This window comes from Arachis hypogaea, chromosome 20, assembly GCF_003086295.3.
Source record: "Arachis hypogaea cultivar Tifrunner chromosome 20, arahy.Tifrunner.gnm2.J5K5, whole genome shotgun sequence".
NCBI lineage: Eukaryota > Viridiplantae > Streptophyta > Magnoliopsida > Fabales > Fabaceae > Arachis > Arachis hypogaea.
The window spans coordinates 140,318,055-140,343,261 of record NC_092055.1 but is presented as its reverse complement, the minus strand read 5'-3'; the positions used below and the strand labels follow the sequence as shown (position 1 = coordinate 140,343,261).

Sequence of the window (25,207 nt, the reverse complement as noted above, 5' to 3'; positions counted from 1 at the left end):
TTGGATAGTTATGATAGTTATATTTTTTTTAAAAATATTACTACAAAAAAGTTTTTACCTAACTATAAAAAAATATAATTTTAACTTTAACAATATTTACATAATCACCGAAATTTAAGCATATTAAAATTTGCCAACATAAAAAGCTAGTTTATGGCGAGCATGCAAGCGAAGACTATTTAATATTTATTCACTATTCAACCAAATATCCCTGAGGAGTTCATATCTAACTGGAGATTCATCTTTTGACTTCAAGTTCGGTTTAGCTGAAACTTGTGATGAGGACAAGGAACCACTGAAGAAGAATATGGAGGATAGTGGGCATTTCAATTCTTCGAGCTCATCGTCACTGGTGTTTGATTTACTTACAACACAAGATCTACTTCTTCTCAACTGAGATTTGTTTCCAAAGTCCCCAACAATGCTTGCAATGGAAGTTGCCGGTGGAGGCAAATATATAATTGGAGCTGCAATGCATGGGTAGTTTAGGACAGATTCGTTTCCTTCCTGTGTATCACTCTGCATCAAATTTAAAATGAAAAATTGTAGATCATAAATCATTCAACATTGTATATAAAACAGCCATACATATTATGAGTATAGTATGTTGAAAGTTGGAACAACCTAATTAGTATAATGTTATGTATGTGTACTTAATATAAGGTAATTAAGAATATGAATTATAACTCTTAATCATTTTTCATATATGGATATTCAAAAATGTTATGTATATAAAAAGATCAGCTGTTAAATCAGACATTATATATTTGTATATACGTAATATGGTTTATATATATAATGAGACTAAAATTAAGTGCATGTTAAATTAACTAACCTCTGAATTTAGAGCATCAAAAACAGTAGGGGGAACTGGATCAGTGCAAAACTCATCTGGCACAAAACTGTCTAGAATCTTCTTAATAAGTGTTGCACTAAACATTGGGCATACCTTAGCAAGAAAGAAACCTTTTAGTGTGAAGAATAATTAAACAATTTCATGGTAAGTTGGTAAGTAACTGAATGAATGAAGGGAGGTTCAATGTGATTTGCAAACCTCTTTCCTAACTGATGCACTTAACAACATGTCCTTAGGAAGCATTAGAAGGTCACTAAGTGCATTAAGAAGATTGAAGGACTTGAAAGATGTAATTTGTCTCTCATTATTCTTTTCATTGTCATCTTTTTCCTTTACTGAATCGTCGTCGTCATCATCCATGCCGAATAGGTCAGTCAACCATCTAGACCATGTCCCAATCTGTAGGAATCAATTTCATTTCTTAAAAATTATAGAAAAAATGGCAAAAAAAATGGCTATTTATCATTTACAGGAACCAAAGAACTTACCACAGTTTTTAAGTGTGCACCAGCTCCAAAGCTTGATTTCCCAGGTGGAATGGGAAGAACCTTTGGATCAGTAATGGGATCCGATAGAGGATCAGTTGGGATTTCATCATAAGACTTGCGAAGAATTGCATTGAACATAGCCACATCTAATCTTGCCACGCATTGCTCCATTATCTACATCAACATAGTTATGCATTCTTCTCATTAAGGAAAAGATGATAACAAAAATGTGGAACAAAAAGAAAGAAGGTTTTGTGGAGACAGAGACTAACCAATCTATGGATTATAGGCAAACAACCACACTCATGCCCTGCAGATCGAATAGGACAGAGCCTTTCACAGGTTTCCTTGAATGCTTTCTTCCAAATATCAAGTGGCAAGTTCCCCTCCCCTTTCTCTTTCTCATATGAGTTAGATTTTCCTCTCTTGTTTTTTCTTGAGGCAGAATTCACTTCCTTTTGTGCCAATTTTGCAGCAATAGGTTGCATATGTGGAGTCAGAGTCTGGATAAGAAAAATAAGGTTAAATATGTTAGATTGAAAGGTAAAATATGTTATATAGATCATAGCCATAAAAGAGGGGTGCTAGGGGACAGCAACTTTTGTGATTTATAGCCATCAAAAGTGATTTTAATGGTGTGAGATTTCATTCAATAGCTCACTTTTCTTTGCTGGTTACATGCTAGCTAGAATTTAATAAAGTTGCTGCCCCTATACTTTTCCGCCATAAAATTTCTCATTAATTCAACATCGTTTGATAGACTTTGTAAAAGTGAACTATTTTAACTCATTTTATAATGTTGTCTATTTTTCTTTTTTACATAATTTTGGGCAAAACGATGTACATGATATGTAGCTAATAGAAAATTAGAAACTGACATTTTATACATAGTTATTGATGTAATTATATTAATTGAAAGTGTAACTTCACCACCTTTTATGTAAAGAGTATTACATTATAAGAAAAGTTAGAAGATGAAATCCGAACCGGTCTTATATATGGATGACCAAAATCACCACAAAAAATAACTTTTTCAAAATTGGTCAATGTGACCTTTTAATGACTTTTAGATGAAACACTCAAATTAATCTTTAATATATTTCAGATCAAACACTTTAATTCTTAATAAATTTTTATTATTTTAGAAGTTCCAAAAAAACTTATGATATTTTTTAAATACCTAATTCTCTTATAATAAAATTTATTCATCCAACATGTATATTAAAAATTTTATTAAAAGTGATCTAGAAAATAACTTATCCACCAATCAGTAAGAGACTTTAGAGTAATAAAAAGTAGTTAAAAACTATAATGTCCAATTAAAAATTCGGTAAATGAACAAATATATATAATTGGTACAAAATTTCACCATGCATTGCAGCATTAAGGTTATTGGAGGCGAAAGAAAAGATAAGATCAGCATTTACCTGCCACCAAATAGATTCAACAATGCGAGAGAAGATCCAAACTTCCACTTTTTCCAGTGCTGATATGAACACCTGTGGATCCTCCCAGTTACCAAAACTTGCATAGCCTATTGCTCTATGTTCATTTTTTGCAGGGTGGTATCCCTTCAATCTTGCAGCCGTGGAGGTTATCTTGCCGTACAAGTCACCGTTGTATTTCCTTCCGCGGATAACTCCAGAATTATTTGATTGAACTGAATCTTTGATGGATTGGTTTATAATTGTTCTCAACACTATAGTATTAGACAACCAAAATGTTAACCTGTACCCAGATGAAACAAGAGTTCAATTAGTTGCCACAATTTATGAGTCAGCTGCATGATACTCTGAGACCTGTTAGGCTAGTGAATACTAGAGAGGATAGGGTCGTGTGGAAATTTGATAGGCTTGGTATTTTTTCGACTAACTCATTTGTACAGGTGCTACAAGAAGGAGTGCTATCTGAGGAGGTCTCCAGCTACAGCTTCACAAAGACGGTCTGGAAAGGGTTAGTTCCACCAAGAGTAGAGCTTTTTGTTTGGTTCGTCTTGGTGGGCAGGGTGAATACCAAGGACCGGCTGAGTAGATTCGGGATTATTAGCCAGGACGATACGAGGTGTATTTTATGCACGAAGGATGTAGAGCAGGTCAATCACTTGTTTCTTGGATGTGATTTTGCTTGGCAGGTGTGGAATGCTTGGGTATCTGTCTTTGGCCGACTATGGACTTTTCCGAGGATGATGAAGGACCACTTTCTAAGTTGGACAGAGGGCCTGCGTGGGAAAGAGGCTCGCCATCAGCGTATGAGGTGCTTCTGTGCGATCATCTGGCACATTTGGATGGAGAGAAATAGGAGGATTTTTAAGAATCAAACTAAAGGCGTAGAAGAAATTATCCATATGACCAGGCTCAGCTATAACGAGTGGCGAGGTGAACTTTCCAACTGTTGCTGATGGCTAAGCCAGAGACGACATGCGAGTTTACTCTTTGGTTGTTGGTTTTTCTAGAGTGGTTCCTTTTATTTGTTTTCTTTGTCGCTCAATGCTCCACCTAGTGTGTTGAGCTCCCTTACTTTCAAAAAAAAAAAACTATAGCAGCAAAATATTCATTCTTATTTGGATTAACTACTTTGTTGGTTCCTATAGTTTTATCAAATTTGTAATTAGGTCTTTATACTTTTACAAAATAGGTCCTTTTCATATTAAAAATGTTAAAATTAATAGAATATTTCTCCCAAAAATTATCTAATCAAAGATCTAATTAAATTCTTAATTATAGATACATTTCATATGTGAAAAAATTTCAGTTAACTCTAATATTTTTTTCACTAGGAAGGATCTAATTATAAAATTGAAAGCAGTATAGAGACCTAATTGAAAAAAAAAAAGTATAGAGACCTAATTGAAAATTCAATAAAATTATAAGGACCACCAAAGTATTTAAACTTTCTTATTTTGGTTCAGGATAGTTAGGTCAACTGATAGATTAATGAAAAATGAAATAATAAATAATCCTAAAAAATACCTTGGGACATCATTTCCACAAGCCTTCACAACAAGTACTAATCCAGAAACAGAACTTTTAGCAGCACCAGATCTTGTTCCTTGAATATTTTCTTTGCAAGCATGAAGATACAGCCTGGAAAGGCGCCGAGCCGGCGCATGGACCTTACTCATGGAGTTTCCATGCTCAGCAACCACTGAATACAAAGCAGCCTCAATAGCAGCTGCTTCTCTTAACTCTCCTTCAAGCTTCTTTATCTTCATTTCCAAGTGCTCCATTTTTCCATCTAAACCACCATTTCTTGTTGCTTTTGAATAAACCTTTCGGACATTCCCTCCATTATTTCTTGAATCTCCAAGACCACCATTTTCCTTTACTTCAACATAGTGATTTGTACCAAACAATCCAGTTTTCCAAGCTGAGTCTGCTGGCGATTGCGCAAGCTGCAAGATCTTTAGTCTGTCAGTAGAATCCTTAGTACTATCAAATGAGACTTGATCTTTGGGACCTTGTGCTACCAATTGTTCATCTCCTTTCTCATATCTCCCATTTAATTTCTCATTGCTTTCACAATTATCACAGTTTTCATAGCTAGGATTCTCGCCTTTGTAAACACTACTACTTTGAGATAATGTGTTCCCTGAATTAATAATGATAGAAGCATTTTCTTTGCTCTTCCTTTGAACACCTGCAGCTACCTTTTCATGAACATTCTGATCCAAATTTTCATTTTCACTGTTTCTTGTCCTGCTTTTAGAATTCAGATCAAAACTAAAAACTAAAGATGAGGATGAAGAATCTGAATCAGCACGTGCCAGAACACGTTCTTGAGTTGATAGTGAATTAAGGTTAAGAGAGTGAGATATGGAAGCATCAGAAGCCAAGGAATTCTTCTTCTCATACATACTTGTATTGTAAATTTGTCTATCTGCCCCATTCTGCCAAATCAAATTTCAATTATTATGTTACAAAATTGAAAAACATTTTTGAATTATATTAAATGTACACTAAAATCAGTTAATATATAATACACATTAAAATTTAAAATATATATTAAAAATAAATTAAATTACACGTATATTTATACACAAATCTATGGTAACTGCGGGAAAAGTCGCACGTACCTTTTCCGATGAATGTGAGGAGTGTTCATCGTCATCATCATCAGTGAAAGAAGCAATCTCAGCTTCCTCGGCATATTCTTCACTAATCAAATCCGAAACAGAGCCTCCACCATTACTATTGTTTCTTTCCTTGCAATCCTCTGTAGAAAACCTGTCCTTCAAGGAAGAGCTACCGCGACTCTTTTCTACTCGCTGAATCTTAACAAACAGCAATGGCGGATCTGTGTTTCTGTAGCTCCTCTTGCAGTTCATAGGCACAGTAACTTCGAATCTCTCCTTATGCATCACAAAATTTGCCAAGTCTATGGTTCCAGATGCCAACAACTGTGACTTTTCGCGTCGCGGTTCGTACAAGTTCAGGTCCAAGAGATTCTTCTGGAACACGTCAGCATCACCGCCTCTAAGAGCCACGTCCCTTAACAACGTAACAGAAAGCTTAACCGACTCGTTGAATTCGATTTTGCCTTCGCCGATAACGGAACCGAGTGAAGGAGAAACGAGTTTGGTACAACCGGATGAAGATTCTCCATTCTTCCACTGAATGAGTACGGAACGAAGGGATCTTAGAGATTGTGTTGGAGGCCATGGCTTAATCTCCTTAAGATGAATGAGGTAATCAATTTGAATGTTTCCACTTCTTCTGTTCTTAGCTTTCATGCCTAGAACCATGGCTTATTATGTCAAGTAATCACTAGCACTCTGATCTGATGAAAAAATCGCCATGAGAACTATCAATACATGAAACAATTTACAAGAAATATAATGTTCTTAACATTTTTTTTAAACAGAAGAGCGAGTAGAGTTTTTATATATTTTACCAGGAAAAAAGAGTTGGTGGTGGTAGAATCAGAAAGCTTGCCATAACTGACACGTGAGTGCAGGTGCATTCTATGGTATTTTATCTTTTTCTGTTTTGTTCATACATTCTTGACTCTATTTCACTTTCCCTTTTTCAATTTTACCTGCAACTTCTAAGGCGCACCACTTAGCTTCTATATATACACACACTAATGTTTGTTTGGTGTATAACATGCATACCATGATGCAAAGCAAAGAGACATTTGTGCATTTGGTAGTGCTAACAAAGAAAAAGATAAAATTTAAAATTAAAAATATTACCTAGCGAATAAGGTGGAAACTCAGCTGCTGTCAATTTCACGTAAAGTTGATAGCTGAGAGACATGAGATGATTTGATTGATCTGACTAAATTTTGATATAATGGTTCTCAACTATCAACTTTATGTAAAGTCAACTACACCTGAGTTTCTACCTTTATATATTTTTACCATAATTTTATACACATAAATCAATACAGTTTGTACTAGTATTTTTTCAGATTTTACATACATAAATTAATAAAATTTATTTAATAAAAATAATTTAGTATTTGTGCTGACTAAATAATAGTCAAAAATACTAAAAGTTATTGATCTCTAAAAATTATTAATTATCTAAAATGTTTAAAATTAAAATACAAAACATCTTAAGAGAAGGACACTAAAATTTCTGAAATTGAAATACATAGTACATATTTGATATTTATGTTCAATATTTTTTTGTTAATATAATATGTTACTCTGCGAACATTATTTTAGTTTGAAAAAAAGGAATGGTTTGGCAAATTTTGTTGGCCAAGAACATGATATATTATTTGGTAGATGACAAAACCACTTCGTTTGGTGTAAACTATGAAATCACCACGTTCCAAGATGTTGATACCTCGCCAGAAATTATGTGGACCTACAATATAAAGTAATGCTATTTATGTATTGGAAGTAGAATTTTTCTTGAATGTAGACATTAAACATAAGGGTATTTTCTCATTATTTATCTTTACAATGTCGTCCCTCCTCATTTTTTTATGAAGCTTATCATCTACTTCAACATACTTATAAAAAAAACATGAGAGTTGTACTATATGCTAATTTTAGAGCATATTTTTTTCCACAGTTTTACTCTATGCTAATTGCAATGGATCATGCTATGAGAGTTGCTTTAATTTGGTGACTCAGTTAGACTTGGATTTGTTGAAGTTACAGAAGATTGGTGGTATTGGTTACTCTACTAAACAAGGATAACCGCGCGTGAATAACACGCCACCACTCACACGCACCCAATATGCGTCGTTTACACACAATGGTTGTCTTTGACAACAGCAATACACCCATAGTTTACTCGTCTTGCCAACCAATTTAGGTTTGACCGAGTAATCAATTCACTTATTTGCTTAAATAAATGTTAGAAGTTAAAATTTTATTTTATATATATAATAATTTATTGACTACTAACAGACGAATTAATTATTGATTTGTCGGATTGAAAAATAACGTAAGCAATAAAAAGATGTGCATTATTTTGCCATGATTATGTTTTTTTGTGTCCATAATAATCTTGTCAACCTAACTAATATTGTTGAGAAATATGATGATAGTTTAAATGTTTTGTTATAGTTAATATGTATTTTAATGGTATATGTTAATGTTATTGTTAGTAAAAGTTTTTGAATTTTTTATTTTAATTAATAAACAATAAATACATTGAAATTTTAAATTGTATATCTTATTCATACAATTTTTTTTTAATTAATAGCATTAACATTAAGACATATATTAGCTAAATCTTATTTTTATCATTTTAAATGGAGTGTTTTGTTTCGGTGAGTTAAAAATAGTTATGAATTAATTATTATAACATTTTGTTATGTCTAGCCTTTTTTCAACATGATATTTTTATTTATTATAATTTAATCGTATATATGTAAACTTACATATTTTGTTCTTATAATAAATTGTTTAAAATGTAATATTATAACTCATTTAACAAATTATAATTAACAAAATTAAACAATTTCAAATCATTAGACAATAGACAGTAACCACTAATCACGATAACCATAGTTACCTACAGAACCCATCAATAAAAATGGCCACTTTAACTTATGACGATGATAGAGTAGCCATGGTGGATTAGCCATATAGAAACTTTAGCTTCAATATACTTTATTTATTATTGTCTAGTGGCTTAATATGTGCTAAGTTATTTTTTATTTTTTAATTCATCACATAACAGTTTTAAAAAAAGGTACAATGATATTAAAAGAGACTATTTTCTGCTGTGGGAAAAAAAATTACATAATTACTTTGGAAATTGATGGAATAAAAAACCTATTTCATACTCAATCTTCTTTTATACACAATAGATGAAAGAATTTACATAAATCTCTAGTCTTTAAATTGAAATTTTCTATATTTAACATATTCACAATAACAAGCTAAGCGCTCTTACAGAATACTTGTTAATTAAACATTTTGCGGTTTTCATTTTGATATATTTTGAAGCAAATAACAAACTATTTTCCAAAACCAAAAATAAACTATTTTGAAACTATTAACTTGCAAAAGCTGCATTATCCAAACTATAGAAAACAAATAGTAGACAATCATTAAATGATAGTTTGATCCTAAGTTGAAGTACATGTTTAATTGTTTTGTTAGAGAATATATATTATTCTCTCTTCCAAAACTAATGATCGCAACTAACTATATTTTGAGACACAGATGCCATGAATCATATATTATATTCAACATAAATAAAAATAATATATATATATTGAGATAACAACCTAGCTACAAGCTTGGCCTAGCTAGGCAATGGTTCTTAAAAAATTTAGATCTGAAATTATGCTTAAGAAATAATGTGAGGGGTTGGGATGTCCACTTCAAGATTGAAGTTATAAGAAATATTTCTTTTAAGTAATTTAATTAAAGATGGAATACATCTGTCTGAAATTAAAATAGGATTTGACATGTCTCCTTTCCTAATTAAGTTGACAATACATTGAACTATTTCAGTATTTCCTTTGGTTAATTGAGTTTTATGCTCAGGAAACAATAGCACAAGAATGAGGTTCATCTTATGAAATAGGAATTTTCTTTGTGCTTGAACTACACTTTTTTCCATTTTGCTTCAACTTTAACAACAAAAGTTTTTTGTTCCCTTCAACGATAGCCTAGCTCCTCCCCTGAATTTGTACATAAATTAATAAAGAAAATGGTGTTTTTTTTTCTCCTTTGTCGGACGGGAAGTGGTGTTTCCAGTGACAGACGGGTGAGTAACGCGTAAGAACCTGCCCTTGGGAGGGGAACAACAGCTGGAAACGGCTGCTAATACCCGGTAGGCTGAGGAGCAAAAGAAAGAATCCGCCCGAGGAGGGACTCGCATCTGATTAGCTAGTTGGTGAGGCAATAGCTTACCAAGGCGATGATCAGTAGCTGGTCCGAGAGAATGATCAGCCACATTGAGTAATGCTAAATGTACAACATAAAAGTATATAATAGAAGTTTAACACATAAATATGATAAATATACAATTTATTTTTCAACATAAGCACACCAACATTAGAAATACACTGTCGTTAGGACCTTCAACCTACCAGTCCTTGTTCAAATTCTTGAATTATCCTACTTTTCTAGTCCCTAAAAACTTGTATGAATCCTATATAACAAAGCTCTATCATAATCTAGAAAAACCTGAAGAAACAGGAGGAAACATTTTTACAACTATATCCTTTACATTTGCACTGAGATTGACATCATGCATCACTATTTTACCTTAAGTTATAGTAATGTAAGTCCTACAAACTTGGACCTATCATGTTTGAATCTGATTTTTGATCCGCCTCTGAAGTAGCTTGAACTTGAGCAGCATACTGCAAGTTCCATAGAACATCCTCGAAAGAGGGACGGGAGGAAGATTCCGGCGATATGCATTTCGTTGTTATAGATATTGCGATTGACAATGACTCTTGAGAGCAAGTGGTCAGTACTAAGGGATCCACAATCTTTCTTCTACCATCTTGGCTGCCAAAGGATGCCTATTGTTGTTCACAAGTAGCAGAGTTTATTAACTAATTTTCGAATAAGAAAAATAAAAAGAAAACAGAAAAAACATGTACTCTTGAATTTCTTTTTTACCTTTTCATTTACAAAGAATGTTTCTCCTTTGTCGCTTGCTATCGGTCCAACAAGTGATTCGAGCAATATGAACCCAAAATTATAAACATCACTCTCCATCTTTGTCCTCTGGCTACAAGATAAAAAGGGAAAATTGATAAGTTTATTTTCCATCTACTGAAAATAATTTAATCATAAAAATGGAAATGGCAGAGGTAGGGGGCCAATGAGGACCAATGTGGTTTGAAGGAAACAAATGCAAGATCTGAATATGTAAGCAAATGCTGGAAGAGTGAAAACTAAGAAATAAGCATGAGGGAATGGTTCTTTGATGTCATCACTCTATATTGGAGTGTGTGGTTTGCAAAATGTTTTCACATTTGTCATATACAAAAACATTTCGCGAACCACACCTAATATCAGTGATACCAAGTAAACAGTAAAGAAATAATGGTTGTAGTATCATACCATGATTTTAGTTTCTCTCCCTTTGCCTGCAACACAAAGAAAGCAGCAGAATCACTCAACAATCAATCATGTTATATGATTGCTAAACAACTATAATGACTTCACAGCAAACATACCTCATGCTTGTCTATTTCTTCTCGAATGATGGCGATTCCATAGTCACTTAATTTTGGAATGTGATGCTCATCAAGCAAAACATTCTTTGTCTTTAGCTGGTTTTCGAAACAACCAGGGATGACACCGGTATGTAAGAAATGCACAGCTTTAGCAACTCCAATTAGAATTGCAAGTCTATCAGACCACTTAAGTGCCTTCCCTGCTGAAAACTCTACATGTTTGAATGAAGCAAGATTAGCAAAGTCGATCTTCAAGGCAGAACACTATCATATACAAAATAAATAATAACAACACTATAATTTAGACTAACAATTTACACTGATGCATTCATCCAGATATGTATACTATAATAATGGCATTCTGACCTGATAAATAGCTCCGATAATTTCCATTTGGCACATACTCATACACAAGATGAAGTTTGTTGGAACTAGAATCATCATGTCCCTGGAATTCAATACAATGACCCAAAAGGCTAACCAAATTTGGGTGTTGAAGCTTTGAGAGCAAATCCAACCGGGCTTTAAGATTTTGAATTGAGCATTTTTTCGACAGAGCCAACGATCTTATCATCACGTGGGATCCGTTCTCTAGTTTACCTTTGTACAGCTGAAAATTAATAGCAAATTAAGAATGGAATTTCCAATTAAGATACAGAACGAGTTTGACAAAATAGTTGATCTGTTTTGGTTTTATGAATGATATAATCTTGAAAAGGACTTCCCACCTTGCAACTTTGTAGCAAACTGAAATAATATTTCAAAACAAAATAAAAAAAGATTGAGTTGTTGAAGAAAGGTACCTTCCCTATGGAGCCTTCACCAACATAAGTTGACATGTCAAAGTTTCTTGCAGCTTCCTTCAACTCTTCTATTGAAAACTGCCGACAGGTCGTAGTAGTTTGCGATCCAAGTTTCACTGTTTGAGAAATGAATCCTGAAAAGAAACAAGAATTAACATAATACTTTTTACTAGAATTGTACCTCCACTTAATTAAGATCTAAAAAACTTAAATCATTGTATAATATACACACCAAAATTTGCTGCCTAAGCAATGCACTTACTCGCATTTGCAAGGATTTCAGAGGAAACCCCTGTGGTGGAGTTTCCTTGGAGAATCTTAGGCAACAAATCATGCCTAATTATCTTCCTCTGAATCTGATGACATCTTTTACACATGAAAACTCCAGACACAAGAATCACAATCACAAGTCCAACGACCATGGCCACCACCACGGCTACTTTCCACGCCTTGACTTTCTTCCACCCCAAGCCAGATTCGTCGCAATAAGACCCTCTCCGCTGAGCGTGCGAACCAGCATTGTCGATAGACAAACAGTTTCCACCATATCTAACAACTCTACTATCAGATGTATTGGCCAAGCAAGAAGGTAGTCCACCATTTAACTTGTTACCAGAAATATCCACAAAGCCGAGCTTGCCGCCACAAGTAAGCTTCCTCAGAATGCAACCACTTAACACATTGTTTGCCAAATTCAAATAACTAATGTTTGGCAAGGAGAACAAGGAAGGTGGTGGCACCCTGCTTAGGTAATTTGATGAAAGATCTAAATGCTGAAGATGAACCAACTCACCAAATTGCTTAGGAATCTCTCCATGTAAGGAATTATTGCTCAACAGAACTGTGACTACTGATTTGGGGAAGATTGGTAGTTGAGAATCTAAATTGTTTTCCCTTAAATCCAAAACATGTAGAGCAGTCAGAGCAGTTAAATCAGGCAATTCACCATACAACTCATTGTGGGGCATGGAAATAACTTCAAGTGTCTCAATTTTGCAAAGTGAAACAGGGAATTGACCCTTGAATTGATTACTCTTCAAACTCAACATTGTTAGATTAGAGAAAGAGCCAAACCAATCAGGCATAGTGGCATTAAAGTAATTTCCATCAAGTGTTACAGTGTGAAGCTTTACCATGGTGGATATTTTTGGTGGTAAAGCACCAAACAAGAAATTTGAACTCAAATCCAAAACCTCAAGCAAAGACAAACGGTGAATTATTTCAGGTAGTGGCCCCCATAACCCTAAGGACACTAAGCTAAGAACCCTTAAACTCGTTAACCTTGTTAGTGTGGTGAAAAATGAATCAATGGAGAAATTCAGGCTTAGTGTATGATTGGGAATTGAATATCCATCAAAAGTTGATGGCTTGAGAGATTTATCACCCATGATTTTGAGCTCCGTTACTGAATCATGGTCGCATTTAACGGTCAAATTTGGGGATGAAGAAAGGGTGCAGAGGTCAGCATTGTAATTTTGCCAGGCTTGCAAAGAGGAAGGGTATTCAAGTAATTTCGTGAGTTGAAACAAAGCTTGAGTCTGATCTGATTGGAGCTCATGGGTGGTTGGGATGAAGATGAAAAAGAAAGACGAAAGAAGGAAAACATAATATGTGATTGAAGCAAGTTGGAGGAGCATGATGCACAGAATTTGATGAAGGATTGGAGTACAGTTTGAAAACTTAGTTAATTAAAAATAAGTAAATAAATGTTTGAAAGATGGAAGGAGAAAAGAAAGAAAGAAAGAGGGAGTAGCAGAAGGGAACAGCACCTTGGAAAATGTGAGAAAGAGGTTAGTTATTGGTGACATTAATGGAGAGGCAGGAGGAAGCAGAGAAGTGTAGAGTCACTCACATTTACATTCACAAGATAATAGAAAATGGTAGTTTCTGTTTCTCACTCTTTATGAATTGGTCTTTCTTCCTTCATGTCCTTTCATAGTTTCATGATTCAATACCCTCTCTTTAAATTAAAGTGCAGATGGAATTCCTGCTAAGAATAAAGTATTTAACGTGAATTTGGATCCTCTAAAATTTGAATTTCACTTTAAAAAGTAAAATATAATCTCTCATCATTGATTTTATAAGTGGGACTAAGAATAAATATGAAAGGATAGAAGATCACATTTTACTCTCTAGAGTAAAATTCAAACTTTAAAGCATCTAAATCAATTTAACGTATGGGAGATACTCCAATAAAAATATTTAAAATGCCTTTTTTTTAAAGATATTTGTTATTAACTAAAATTTAATACATATAATTGATTAAACTATATTATTTTTGTCAAAATTAGATCAGACAAATTGATTTAGTAAAAAAATCGGTAAACCAAACCTTAAACCGATTTAAATTAATATTTTTTATAGAAAACGACTATAATAACCTTATTATGAAAAATGAATAAAATATTTTTATTATATATTTTTTTAATTTTAAAAATCTTAAATTCTAACCCTATAACAACACAAAGAAAAGAAAAAGATTAGAATTTAGAGTTCTTAAAATATTTATATATATAAAAGAATATTTTAATTATTTTTTATAATAGAAATATTGTAATTATTTTTTATAAAAAAATATTAATTTAGATCGAATCAAGGTATAATTTATTGATTTTTTTGCCAAATCAATTTATCTGATCTAATTTTAATAAAAATAACATAGTTTAATCAATTATATGTATTGAATTTTAATTACTTAAAAACATATTTAAAAAAAAGACGGTTTAAACGTCTTTATCTAAGTGACTCTTTTAACGTATTGGTTAGTCTAATGATTAGCTCACTAATTTATTTAATTAAATGTTAAAATTTGAATTTTATTTTGTACTTATTTTAATTCATTGGCCAACTATAAATTCTTACATTAAATTCTCATATGCGATAAATTAATCATTAATTTATAAATTCTTACATTAAATTCTGATATGCGATAAATTAATCATTAATTTACTGAACTAAGAAATTGGACAGCAAAAAAATTTATTTAATGTAACAAAAAGAAATCGTTTAATATTCTCTCTTTTGTGAACCAATGTCTTTTATCATAAATTGGTTAACAAAATTTTTTTATAAATATTAAAAATTAACCGGTATTTGAAATATTATAGTAAAATAATACGATATATTATAGTTGAATGATATTCTTTTTTATAAATACCTAATATGTATTTTATACAAAGACCGGTTGATAGTTAATTTTCTAAAACAATATTATATAATCAAAAAAATTTATTATTTTGATAATACTTAGTTAATACTCTAAACATTGAGTATTAAATTGTAAATCCTAAATTATAAATTCAAAATCTTAATAATATAAAATAAAATATTGACTAAATATTAACTAATAAATACTATATTAAAAATCTAAATAACATTCCTTTTTTTTATTTTAAGTTTTTAGGTATAAAATAGCATCTCAATAAAAGACATATAATAGCAGACAAAGGAGTGAAGGAGTATTAATTATTAGTATTTTGTCCAATTTATTTCTCCCAAAGGTGCTGACCTTTCTCCAATTCTCCGGGTTCTTTAATTGTGACTTGTAACATATATAATACTATTCAATGTTTAATTTAATTTGTTTGGTACTATAAATCTATAATATCCGTATATATTTTGAAAATTCAAACACCAGAATTTATTTATTTTTGTCTTAAGCTTAGCTTAGAAAAAAAATTCACTGCCGTTTCATATCCTGTGGTTTTTCTGGTCTCTCTTGAAGTAATTGCAAGATTGTCATCGCATTCACATGCTCTATAACAATGTGTACCATAAATAAAAAAATATTTGAATTATCCAGATGCATCACTAGTTTTGTTTTCTCCTACTGATAATATAAAAGACAAATAATAATAATAATTTAGTTTACATGTGTTCTAAAAAAGCATATATTAAAATTACTAAAAAAATTATTATTAAAAAATATACAAAATTTAGATTCTAATATAATTATTGTGTATTTATTTAAAATAAAATATTAAATTTTTTTTACTAACAATAATTTTAATTTGTGCATTTAGTTTCAATAATAATACATTAAAAACTTATATTTTATAATTTTTTAACAAGTACTAAAAATACTAGGCTATAGATAATTATTTGTGTCGTTTGACATATTTTAAGAATATAATAATAATAAATTTTTTAAAATTTTTTGATGTATTTAGTATATTAAAAATATAAAAAAATAAATTATATTTCTAATCACTTTTAGTAAAATATTTTTTCACGGTATAGTAAAATCCAAAATACTATTTAGCAAAACATTAATAATAACATGATGTATGTCTTTCTAATTATTAAGGTTGCATTAGTATTCAAAGAATAATTTAAGGAAACTACAAGAATATAATAATGGAATGATAATAAGTGCTTGTGGAATATTTACCTTGTTTTAATGGGAATAATTAGTTGCATTTATATAGTTGTATATGGATGTAGTATATTTTAAAAGGTGGTTGATAGTTTCAATTCAAGTCAATTATTGATGATTGTTAGAATAATCAGTTGCATTTATATTATGCATCACCAGCTCACAATTTTCACAACCTAGAGCGGCGAATAGTCCAATACATGAAATGAAGCCTTGTTGTAACTGCAATCTCTAACAATTATTTTAAAAAGATAACAAGATCTTTAATAAAAAAAAAAAATTCAACTCGACTTCTGAGTTTTATTTTAATGAGATTGATTAGTCTTAATATTTTCTTTATTTTTTTTGGTACAGGAATTAATCAGTCCCATAAAAATAAAGTTCAAAAGTCGGGTTGGATATTTTTTTGTTAAAGACTTCGTAGTTCTTTCGAGATAATTGTTAAAGATCAAGTTGAATATTCACTCTAAATTATTTCATTTAATTTAATTTTAATATACTGACAGTATAAAATATTTTATATCATCGTATAATTATATTTTTTTAGATAATTATTTATATAATTAATTTAAAATATAATTATTTTTATTCATATAATATTACGTAATTAATTATATATATAAAATTACTCAACACTAATCGTGCATGATTTCACACTAGAAGATGAAATTAAAAGCATCACAGTCTCTTTGTCCCCCATTGTTGTCAATACTAAATTAAATTAGGTCACGAATGCGGGCCTCAGAATTTGTGAAAGTAATTAAGATGCAATGCATCTGTTGTAAGCTTTGCAGTAATGGTTCGTGTGAAATTTTTTGAAGTATTTTAATATTTTTTATACCAAGAAGCACTAGTGTTCTTTTAATAATATGGGGTAGGTGTGTGTGGTTTCAGAAAAATTAAAATAAATTGTTAATGAAAAATAGACCAGCGTCATGAAATTCTATTATTCGAAGACATATACAGTAGCATGTTTGAATGTCCTTTTAGAAATCTAAGATCAGAACTGAGGCAAATGTAATTTTTTCTCAAGTTGCATGAAGTGTTTTTTGTTGTGATGACGTGTGAACCAAATATTATTGTTCGTTTTTTAATAAAATTCAATACATTTTTATATTGATAAAAAATATATCCCGCTACCTTTTTTGGGTGGTATATAGAAATATTCTACATTTTTTACTATATCTAAATCTACTAAAAATATTAAAGAAAAATCTTACTAAAAAGTATTTTAATAACACTTGTTCACAATATAAAAATAAATCATTTTGTGTTTACAATATTGAATATATGAAGATATAAAAACTTGTATTTTATATTCTTAATAAATGTCAATAAAAAGTAACAAATTTGCATAATTATTAAGATAATTCACCTGAACAAATGAAATAAAAGTCAATATTATATGAATATCATAAATGCAAATAGATTATATGCATGTCTTATTTATTTATTTATATAAATCGAATCAATTATATTCGATTTACACTTTCTCAGTGTAAATTAAATTAATTGGATTCAAATTAGTAAATATACTAGTAAATCAAATTAAGTAGCTTCGATTTATTATGAAAAATTGTGATAGTGAATTAGTTTATAGTAAATTGAATCAATGAGTTTCGATTTAAGACTCATAGTAAATTGAATCAAAATGCATCGATTTATAGTCCATAATAAATCGACTGAATAGTTTCGATTTATAAGAAATGAAGTCCTAGGTAAATCAAATGAACTAAATTCGATTTACTAGTTGTGTACCTATATATACAATTCGAATTCGTTTGTTTCGAATTACAATTCACAATTTTCTCCACCTCCAGAACGTACTTTAGAGAGAAAAGTTAGGCAACAACACCACAAGATTCAAAACTGCGGATATGGAGGACGATCTGGATCGTATCTATCTGTTGGACAGAGTTGCCCATATTGCTGGAAGCATCAATGAAGAGGTTAGTAAATGAATTTTTTTTTAAGATAGATAAAAAATGTCAGTAATATTAAGTCGCTTAGAGTATTTGATTATAAGCGTTAGTTAGAAAATTTAAACTAAAAATGGTGGTTAGAGTATTTGATTATTAAGTCTTACCTCCTGCGGACTGCATCGACAAATTCACTGTGAAGTGTACTTGGATGCAGGATACATTCAGTGAGCTTCCTCAGGACGTAGACGAGGATACAGTTAGGAGGTATGCAAGGGCATACATCATGATACTGTTATCGACTCAGGTCTTCGGTGAAGGGTCTGGTACATGTCTTCACATTTGGTGGCTACCGTATGTAGCTAGAGGATATGGACAGATACAGCTGAAGATCCGCTGCTCTTTCGTGGTTATATCGATGCATGTGCCATGTGGCCAACAGAAACGTTATTAAGTTGGCTGGTCCATTGCAGCTCCTTCAATCACGGATCTTCAGACGGTTTCCAGGTTTCAGGTCTATGGGTTTGACATCTTTCATTAGCCTTTGGTATCGAGGTACTTGATGTTTAAACATGTTATGTTTGTTGATATGTTTTCGGTATATGGCCGTTGTTTAGCTAATATTTTGAATCGCAGGTGGTCAGGATATCAACCAATATTGAGCGAGAAGGGGCTTAAAGTCGCACATTAGAGGCTTAGGATAGATTTACTTCAAGTCAGGGATGTGAGTGTTTTAGCTTTCAAGTTATTGTTTTTAAGTTATTTTAATTTTTTACTATTTATTTACAACCTGCATCAACCATTTCTCTTTAACAGTTTACGTAGATGCCTTATAGCTCACCGGAGGTCGTTCAGGTAGTGCATCCCGAGATACTAGAGTCCTGGCATATGGCGTTATAGAGGGTTGTGACGGCATTGATCTATGTTGCTGTGATAGAGTGGCATCAAGTGGATAGAGTGTTACCACAGCTTGGTGGAGTACAACATCGACCTCATGCCATGCTCGACATTAATTTTTTGATGTCAAAGGATGGCAGAGGCAGGGATCGGTGATTTTTCAGTACGTTGCAGAGTTGGCACATTCATCGGATCAATAGAGCCCAACATGTGCTACGATTTGATGTCGTTCCAGACTCAAGACCGTCACAGGCGTACTTAGAGTGGTGGCATGAGCATAATAAGAGATTCTTATCGCCTGAGATATTCCTCAGTGACCCCAAAGTAGTTGCAATTCTGGCTGAGACGACGCAGAGAGGTCCAGGACAAGTTCCTGATATTGATCAGGTGCTTGATATTCCAATCAGGCGTTAGGTTGAGCAGAGACACCATGTTGGGACACGAGTGAATGAGTGTGAATAGAGATGGCTTGATGATGTGATTGATGCATTAGAGGGGAGGGGTCGATACCGTAGAAGAGACAGGGGCCGCGGTCGACAAGAAGGGAGAGGTGGAGATGAGAGTGGTAATGTGGTGGTATTTTGGGGGGGGGGTGGTGGTGGTGGTGGTGGTAGAGATGGTTTATGGTGGTGATGGAGGTGGATGTATGGTTGGTGTTGGAGGTGAAGGTGGAGATGGTTATGGCAGTGGTGGTTTAGGTGGTGATTGTGGTAAATGTCTTAGTGATCATTTTGTTGGGGTTTCTAGTAGTGACATGGCAGTGCATGAGAGCCAGACATACATTAGTCTAGATGAGCTACTTTCAGACTTGCTTGGCAGTGAGGGCCTTGATGCGGAGTTCGGAGGGTTATGCTTCCTTGATGAGATTAGAATGATCAAACAAGAGGATGATTTGGAGCGTTGTAGGTCTCAGCTCGCCGGACCCCAAAATACTTAGATGTGAATTTGAATGAGTCTCCATCTGGACCTTTGGATGACACATTTGCATTGGGTGGGACTCCCCCCTCGATAGTTGTTGCAACTCCCCTGGCACATCCTGGTCCATCTACAAGTGCGAATGCAATGAGAATGATGTTAGAATTTTTATCCTAAGTAATCGTAACCATCAATGTACCCCATATTTATTGTACAAGTGGGTGCCATCAATACTAACCAATGACTTACAATATCTAAAGGCCTCAATACATTGTGAGAATGTCCAAAACAGCCGACAAAAATAAGCTGATGACTCATCGAATTGCCCACCAAATCATACAGGACTCGTTTTCAACACTGCAACACTACCTGGCATCATTATCTGCACACCGAATATCTTTCTTGGAAACTCATTATATGACTCTTCCTAATCCCCTTAAATCTGTAAAACAGCCTTCTGCTTAGCTAACCAAACCCTCCTGTAAGTCGGTCTAAATTTGAAATGTGCCTATGTCGCATTCTGTAGTACCTTGATCGACACGGCAGCACCAGCTCTTATCATAGGTAGCATGAAAGCAGATATAACATGATAATCAAGCATCCTGTGATCACTAGATATCGACGTGGGCATACATGTATGAGGTTTATTATACCATCTTACCTTGCAACTACCCTTCTGCTGGCGAAAAGTGATCCAAATCAACCATGTGCAACCATTGATAAACTCCTTACACTTTCCATAGTACTTGACATGATTAAATTCCAACACCCTGTACTCAACCCTACGGCAGATGCTACAAGTCTTCATGTTTAAGACGACTTCCTCTTTATCCTGAAATTACTGACCAACTTGGAACTCAACTATACCTCTTGTATCCTATATATCTCTGGCCCCAAATCTAGATGCTACATTGGGTAACTCCTGTTGTGTCATGATCTCCAAGTCTAAAGTCGAAAAGTGTAGGGGGTATTGCTGAGTTTCCAAACTAGATGTTTCTCCACCTCCAACTGGAATACTCCTCCCTAAATCATCATTACTATCCTCATTAATCGTGGTGGGCTCCACATTATCATCATCCCACAGTACATCATTGACACCATCTGATTCTCCACCTTCTCCGAAAATCAGAATCATAACAAGAGTACCAATCATCGCAATAGTAAGCTGACTAAAAGATCGATTATCACCTATTTGTCCATCACCATCGCGGTTTAGATGAATTGCAAAGGACAGAGATGCCACCAAAACTGTCTCAGGTGCAATGACATGCACAAATGAAAAGGCACCAACAGGCATTTAACTAAAGGTTCATCGCATTGCTAATAAAGATTTTGAGGATTCCAGTTTGATCATCCTAAACTACAGACCACATATCCAAGCTTGGCCAATAGCTTATGGGTCCTCACCTCAGAAAATTGACAACGACAGTGAAACAAAACTTGTAAATCTTCGTCACTATCTATCACAAAGGAGTTGTACTTCCCACCATCTCGTACAACAGAAATCGAAATTCTATAAAAATAACTTCTCCACCTATTTCATGCCATGCAGTCCTAGTTTTTAGATTATAGTATTTTGAAACTCAACAAAACTCGTAGAAGATTTGATAAAAAATACTCAACGAATTCTTATCAGTAAATTTTATTTCCTCTTGCATTTTTTTTCCTTAATTATTCTTCTATAGTGCACAAAAACTAAAAACTTATCCTCACTAGCAATTGTGAGTTCCACTTTGATGAGGATTTAACGTTCTGATCATATTTATATAGGTAAGTCTTATTGCTAATTCAATATTTAATTCGACTTATAACATTAGCTCCATATATATATAAATCGAATTCATTAGCTTTAATTTATATAATGTTGTGTCACACATTGTAAATCAAACCTATTTATTTCGATTTATATACTGCAACGTCCTTTCCTAGTAAATCAAATCTAACTATTTTAATTTATTACAAGCATGGCTAAATCGAATCCATTTTATTCTATTTATATAGAGGAAGGATAAATCGAATTCATTAGTTTCGATTTATATTGTTTCATTGTCAAATCTGGACATACATGTAACGTTTCTTCTTTTAGGACTATCATGTAATATTAAATTCCATTTCATTTGTTTATGTCATTTACCCATATCCTAATTATTATGAATAAATTACTATATGTACTCATGAAAGATACAAACGCTGACAAATGTAATCATATAAGAAAGAAATGGCATTTGTAACCACGGAAGATGTCCTCCGTGTGACAAAAGTACTCAAATCCTAAAAAATTGTACAAAATCTCCAAATTGCCCTTTTCTCCACCACTGCTACTATCATCCCCAATTACTCATGGTGTGTTGCTGCACCTCTCCCTCCCCACCGCTACCGCCACCATCACCATCGGACGCTACTTCTCTATTCACAACTTTCACAATTCTCAATTTTGCATCAACACTAGCCGCCATTTCCTCCAAACACCAAGTGGAGGTGGGGTACTCCTTTGAAAAGACAACAATAGAAACCTTGAATCCCTGACAAAAGTAGAGGAGTGCGGTGAAGCGAAAGAAGGAGAAGAAGAAGATGAAGAACAAGAGAGACAAAACAACAGTAGCAATGGTGGGCAGCAACAAGCACTTTCTTAACAACCCAATCTAAGTTAATCTGTTTTCTTTATTTTTACACAATTCGGCCAGAACCAATATGAACAATCCAGAGCATGATTCCATCATGGCCATTCAAATCAACTGCTTCCATTGCGAAGGAATTGCAATCACACTCTGTGCCTCTCACAAGCTCGGCGACATTTTCACTCTCATCAACTTCATCAATGACTGGGCCGCCATCACCAACCACCACCAAGATCGGAACCACCCTCTCCGCCCTTACCAAGAAAAACCCTACTTTAGTCTCCCGAAATCGATCTACAAGAGGTTCGTGTTCGAAGCTTCCGAAATCAAAGCCCTCAAAGCCACGGTTGCACCAATTCATCCGACAAGATTTGAAGCGATGGCAGCACTAATTTGCAAGTGTGCGGCTTTTGCACTAGGGTTAGGTCCTAATTCCTCGATGTTAAACATTGTTGCGGTAAATCTCTGCAAGAGGATGGATCCTCCTGTTTCAAGCAAGACCTTAGGGAACATGATAACTTTCTTCATATTTGGCGGTGGTGTTGGCGGTGGTGGTGGCGGTAGCAGTGGCAATGGCGGTGGGGGACGGTGAGGTGCAGCAGCACCCCATGAATAATTTGGGGATGATGGTAGTAGTGGTGAAGAAAAGGGCAATTTGGAGATTTTGAATAGTTTTTTAGAGTTTGGATACTTCTGTCACATAAAGAGTATCTTCCGTAGGTACAAGTGTCGTTTCTTTTTTATATAGTTATATTTGTTAGTATTTATATCTTTCATGGGTACATATGGTAATTTATTCTTATGACGTGTATTTTATCACTATAACAAAAATCACATTTAACAACAAATTTTAGTAGCAGTAATATAATAACCATTATAGATTTTATTTGTCTTTTTATGATAATTATATATTTGTTATTATTATTATATTATAATAGTTATATATTTTTTTATGCCCAAAAATATTTTTATCGGTAATTATATAATTATTATTAAAATCTTTTAGTAATAAAATATAAGATGATTAGTATGTAACTGTAGATAAATATATTTACAATTATTTTTATTATCATTAAAAATAAGATAAATGACTACTAAAATTAATATCTTTAGGTTGGATTTTGTAAATTTTTTTGAAGAGGTATTTTGCATTTTTATTATCATGTGCTTATGTTTACAGTTTTTATAAGTTAAGAGTAATTTTAAAAATATCTAAAAAAAAAATTTAAATTGACTTGTGTTTATTAAAATTAAAAATCTAATATAATTTTATACATTAATTAATATCTAAATTTTAAAATTTATTATAATATTTTTTAATTTTAAATTTAAAAACACCTTATGTGTATTATAATATTTTTAAATTTTAAAAATTATTTTATTAACTATTTATTTTTATTTATGTTTATTAAAAATTATTTTTAATTTAATTTATTAAATATATATATTACAACTTTTAAAAATTAATTTTTATAAATTATTTTTAAAAAATAAAAAGTTTACCAAAATCCGTAGCATGAAGAAGGAAAGGGCTTAAGATGAAGTCAATAATTACATAATCATCTATGTTGTCGTTAGTTACGTCCTCCTCTCATAATTTTGGGCCAATAATAATCATGATAGCTAGAAAAAAGGAATTTGACTATAGCAGGTTGCCAATCATATGGAAGATCCAGGACCTTAAAAAGGAAATTAGGGGTACAATGGTAAATAAGTAGAAATATTAAGAGGAGTGTTAGGAGCCCGTATTTTTGTTAAATTTTGGCTAGTATTTAATCATAAAAAAATTTAAATAATTCTATATTATTATATACAAATCTCACACCATTAAAAATATAATTAATAATTAATTGATGACTAAAAATCACAAAATCTACTGATCTCTAGACTTTCTCGAAATATTAATTTCCCGTATAAACGGCGAGAAGAAAGGGCCCACCATTATGCAATAGACAGGCTGTCGTATATATGACACTTGACAACACCACGTTCTTCTTAGAATCCCACCAAAGTTCTGAGTGTTTTGCTTTACTTTACTTTCTTGTACTTTGTTCCGCTTTAAAAAGAAATTAGTTAATGGAGAAAAGGTTAAACAAAATGATAAGAGAAACTTTAAAAATAAAAAAGCATTGATACTCCCAATTCATATGATCTTTTAGAAAATAGAACAATTTACTCTCTTATATTTTAAATTTTTAAATAAAAATATATATCTAAATAACTTTGTCAATTAAAATTAATTTTTTTTAAATACAAGGTTAGATTTCATAATTTTTTGAATTGATTTATCAATATTCAATATATTTATGAATAAAAATAATAGTTTATTCTCTTCAAATCAATGTTTATATTACAATATTGTTTTGTGATTTTACTGATACTTTGGTGGGTTGTCAAAAATTGTGTAGGTTTATTCATAAAAAATAGAGTTTAGAATTTAGTTTGATATTTATAAATTTTGTATGTATTTTTATTTGTTTCAAATTTTTTTAGTATTTTTTTAATAAATAAATATTAATGTGGTGATCGTCTTTGAAATTAGATAACAGCATCTTTATATAACTAAAGTACAGTTCTGCTATATATTTAAACATTTTTGTCAATTAAGTCTAATCAAGTTAACTTAAATTTAACAAAAATTACTCACAGAACGTGTACGTGAATTACACGCTTTTTTTCATTGTCGTTCTTTTTGTTGCTGCTATTGGTGTTGCATTTTTTTTTCTT

The 25,207-nt window shown here is 32.3% G+C and overlaps 3 protein-coding genes across 3 annotated transcripts; 1 reads left to right on the top strand and 2 right to left on the bottom strand.

Moving 5' to 3' along the window:
* On the bottom strand, positions 1–6,496 carry LOC112783691 (uncharacterized). The gene is made up of 9 exons (XM_025826735.3): positions 6,235–6,496; positions 5,417–6,120; positions 4,314–5,230; positions 2,772–3,072; positions 1,617–1,847; positions 1,345–1,518; positions 1,055–1,255; positions 836–949; positions 1–519 (listed from the first exon to the last, which is right to left on the bottom strand). Exons 2-9 carry the CDS (start codon positions 6,083–6,085, stop codon positions 187–189), a joined length of 2,940 nt encoding a protein of 979 aa, XP_025682520.1. The 5' UTR covers positions 6,086–6,120; positions 6,235–6,496; the 3' UTR covers positions 1–186.
* A 3,276-nt stretch (positions 6,497–9,772) lies between these two features.
* Positions 9,773–13,732, bottom strand: LOC112784285 (probable inactive leucine-rich repeat receptor-like protein kinase At3g03770). The gene is made up of 7 exons (XM_025827435.3): positions 12,019–13,732; positions 11,757–11,890; positions 11,320–11,563; positions 10,954–11,165; positions 10,838–10,863; positions 10,391–10,502; positions 9,773–10,290 (listed from the first exon to the last, which is right to left on the bottom strand). The coding sequence occupies exons 1-7, from the start codon at positions 13,391–13,393 to the stop codon at positions 10,051–10,053; spliced, it is 2,343 nt and encodes a 780-aa protein (XP_025683220.1). The 5' UTR covers positions 13,394–13,732; the 3' UTR covers positions 9,773–10,050.
* Positions 13,733–22,553: 8,821 nt separating this feature from the next.
* Positions 22,554–23,072, top strand: LOC114926151 (acyltransferase Pun1-like). The gene has a single exon (XM_029296660.1). It carries the CDS (start codon positions 22,554–22,556, stop codon positions 23,070–23,072), a length of 519 nt encoding a protein of 172 aa, XP_029152493.1.
* Positions 23,073–25,207: the final 2,135 nt, after the last annotated feature.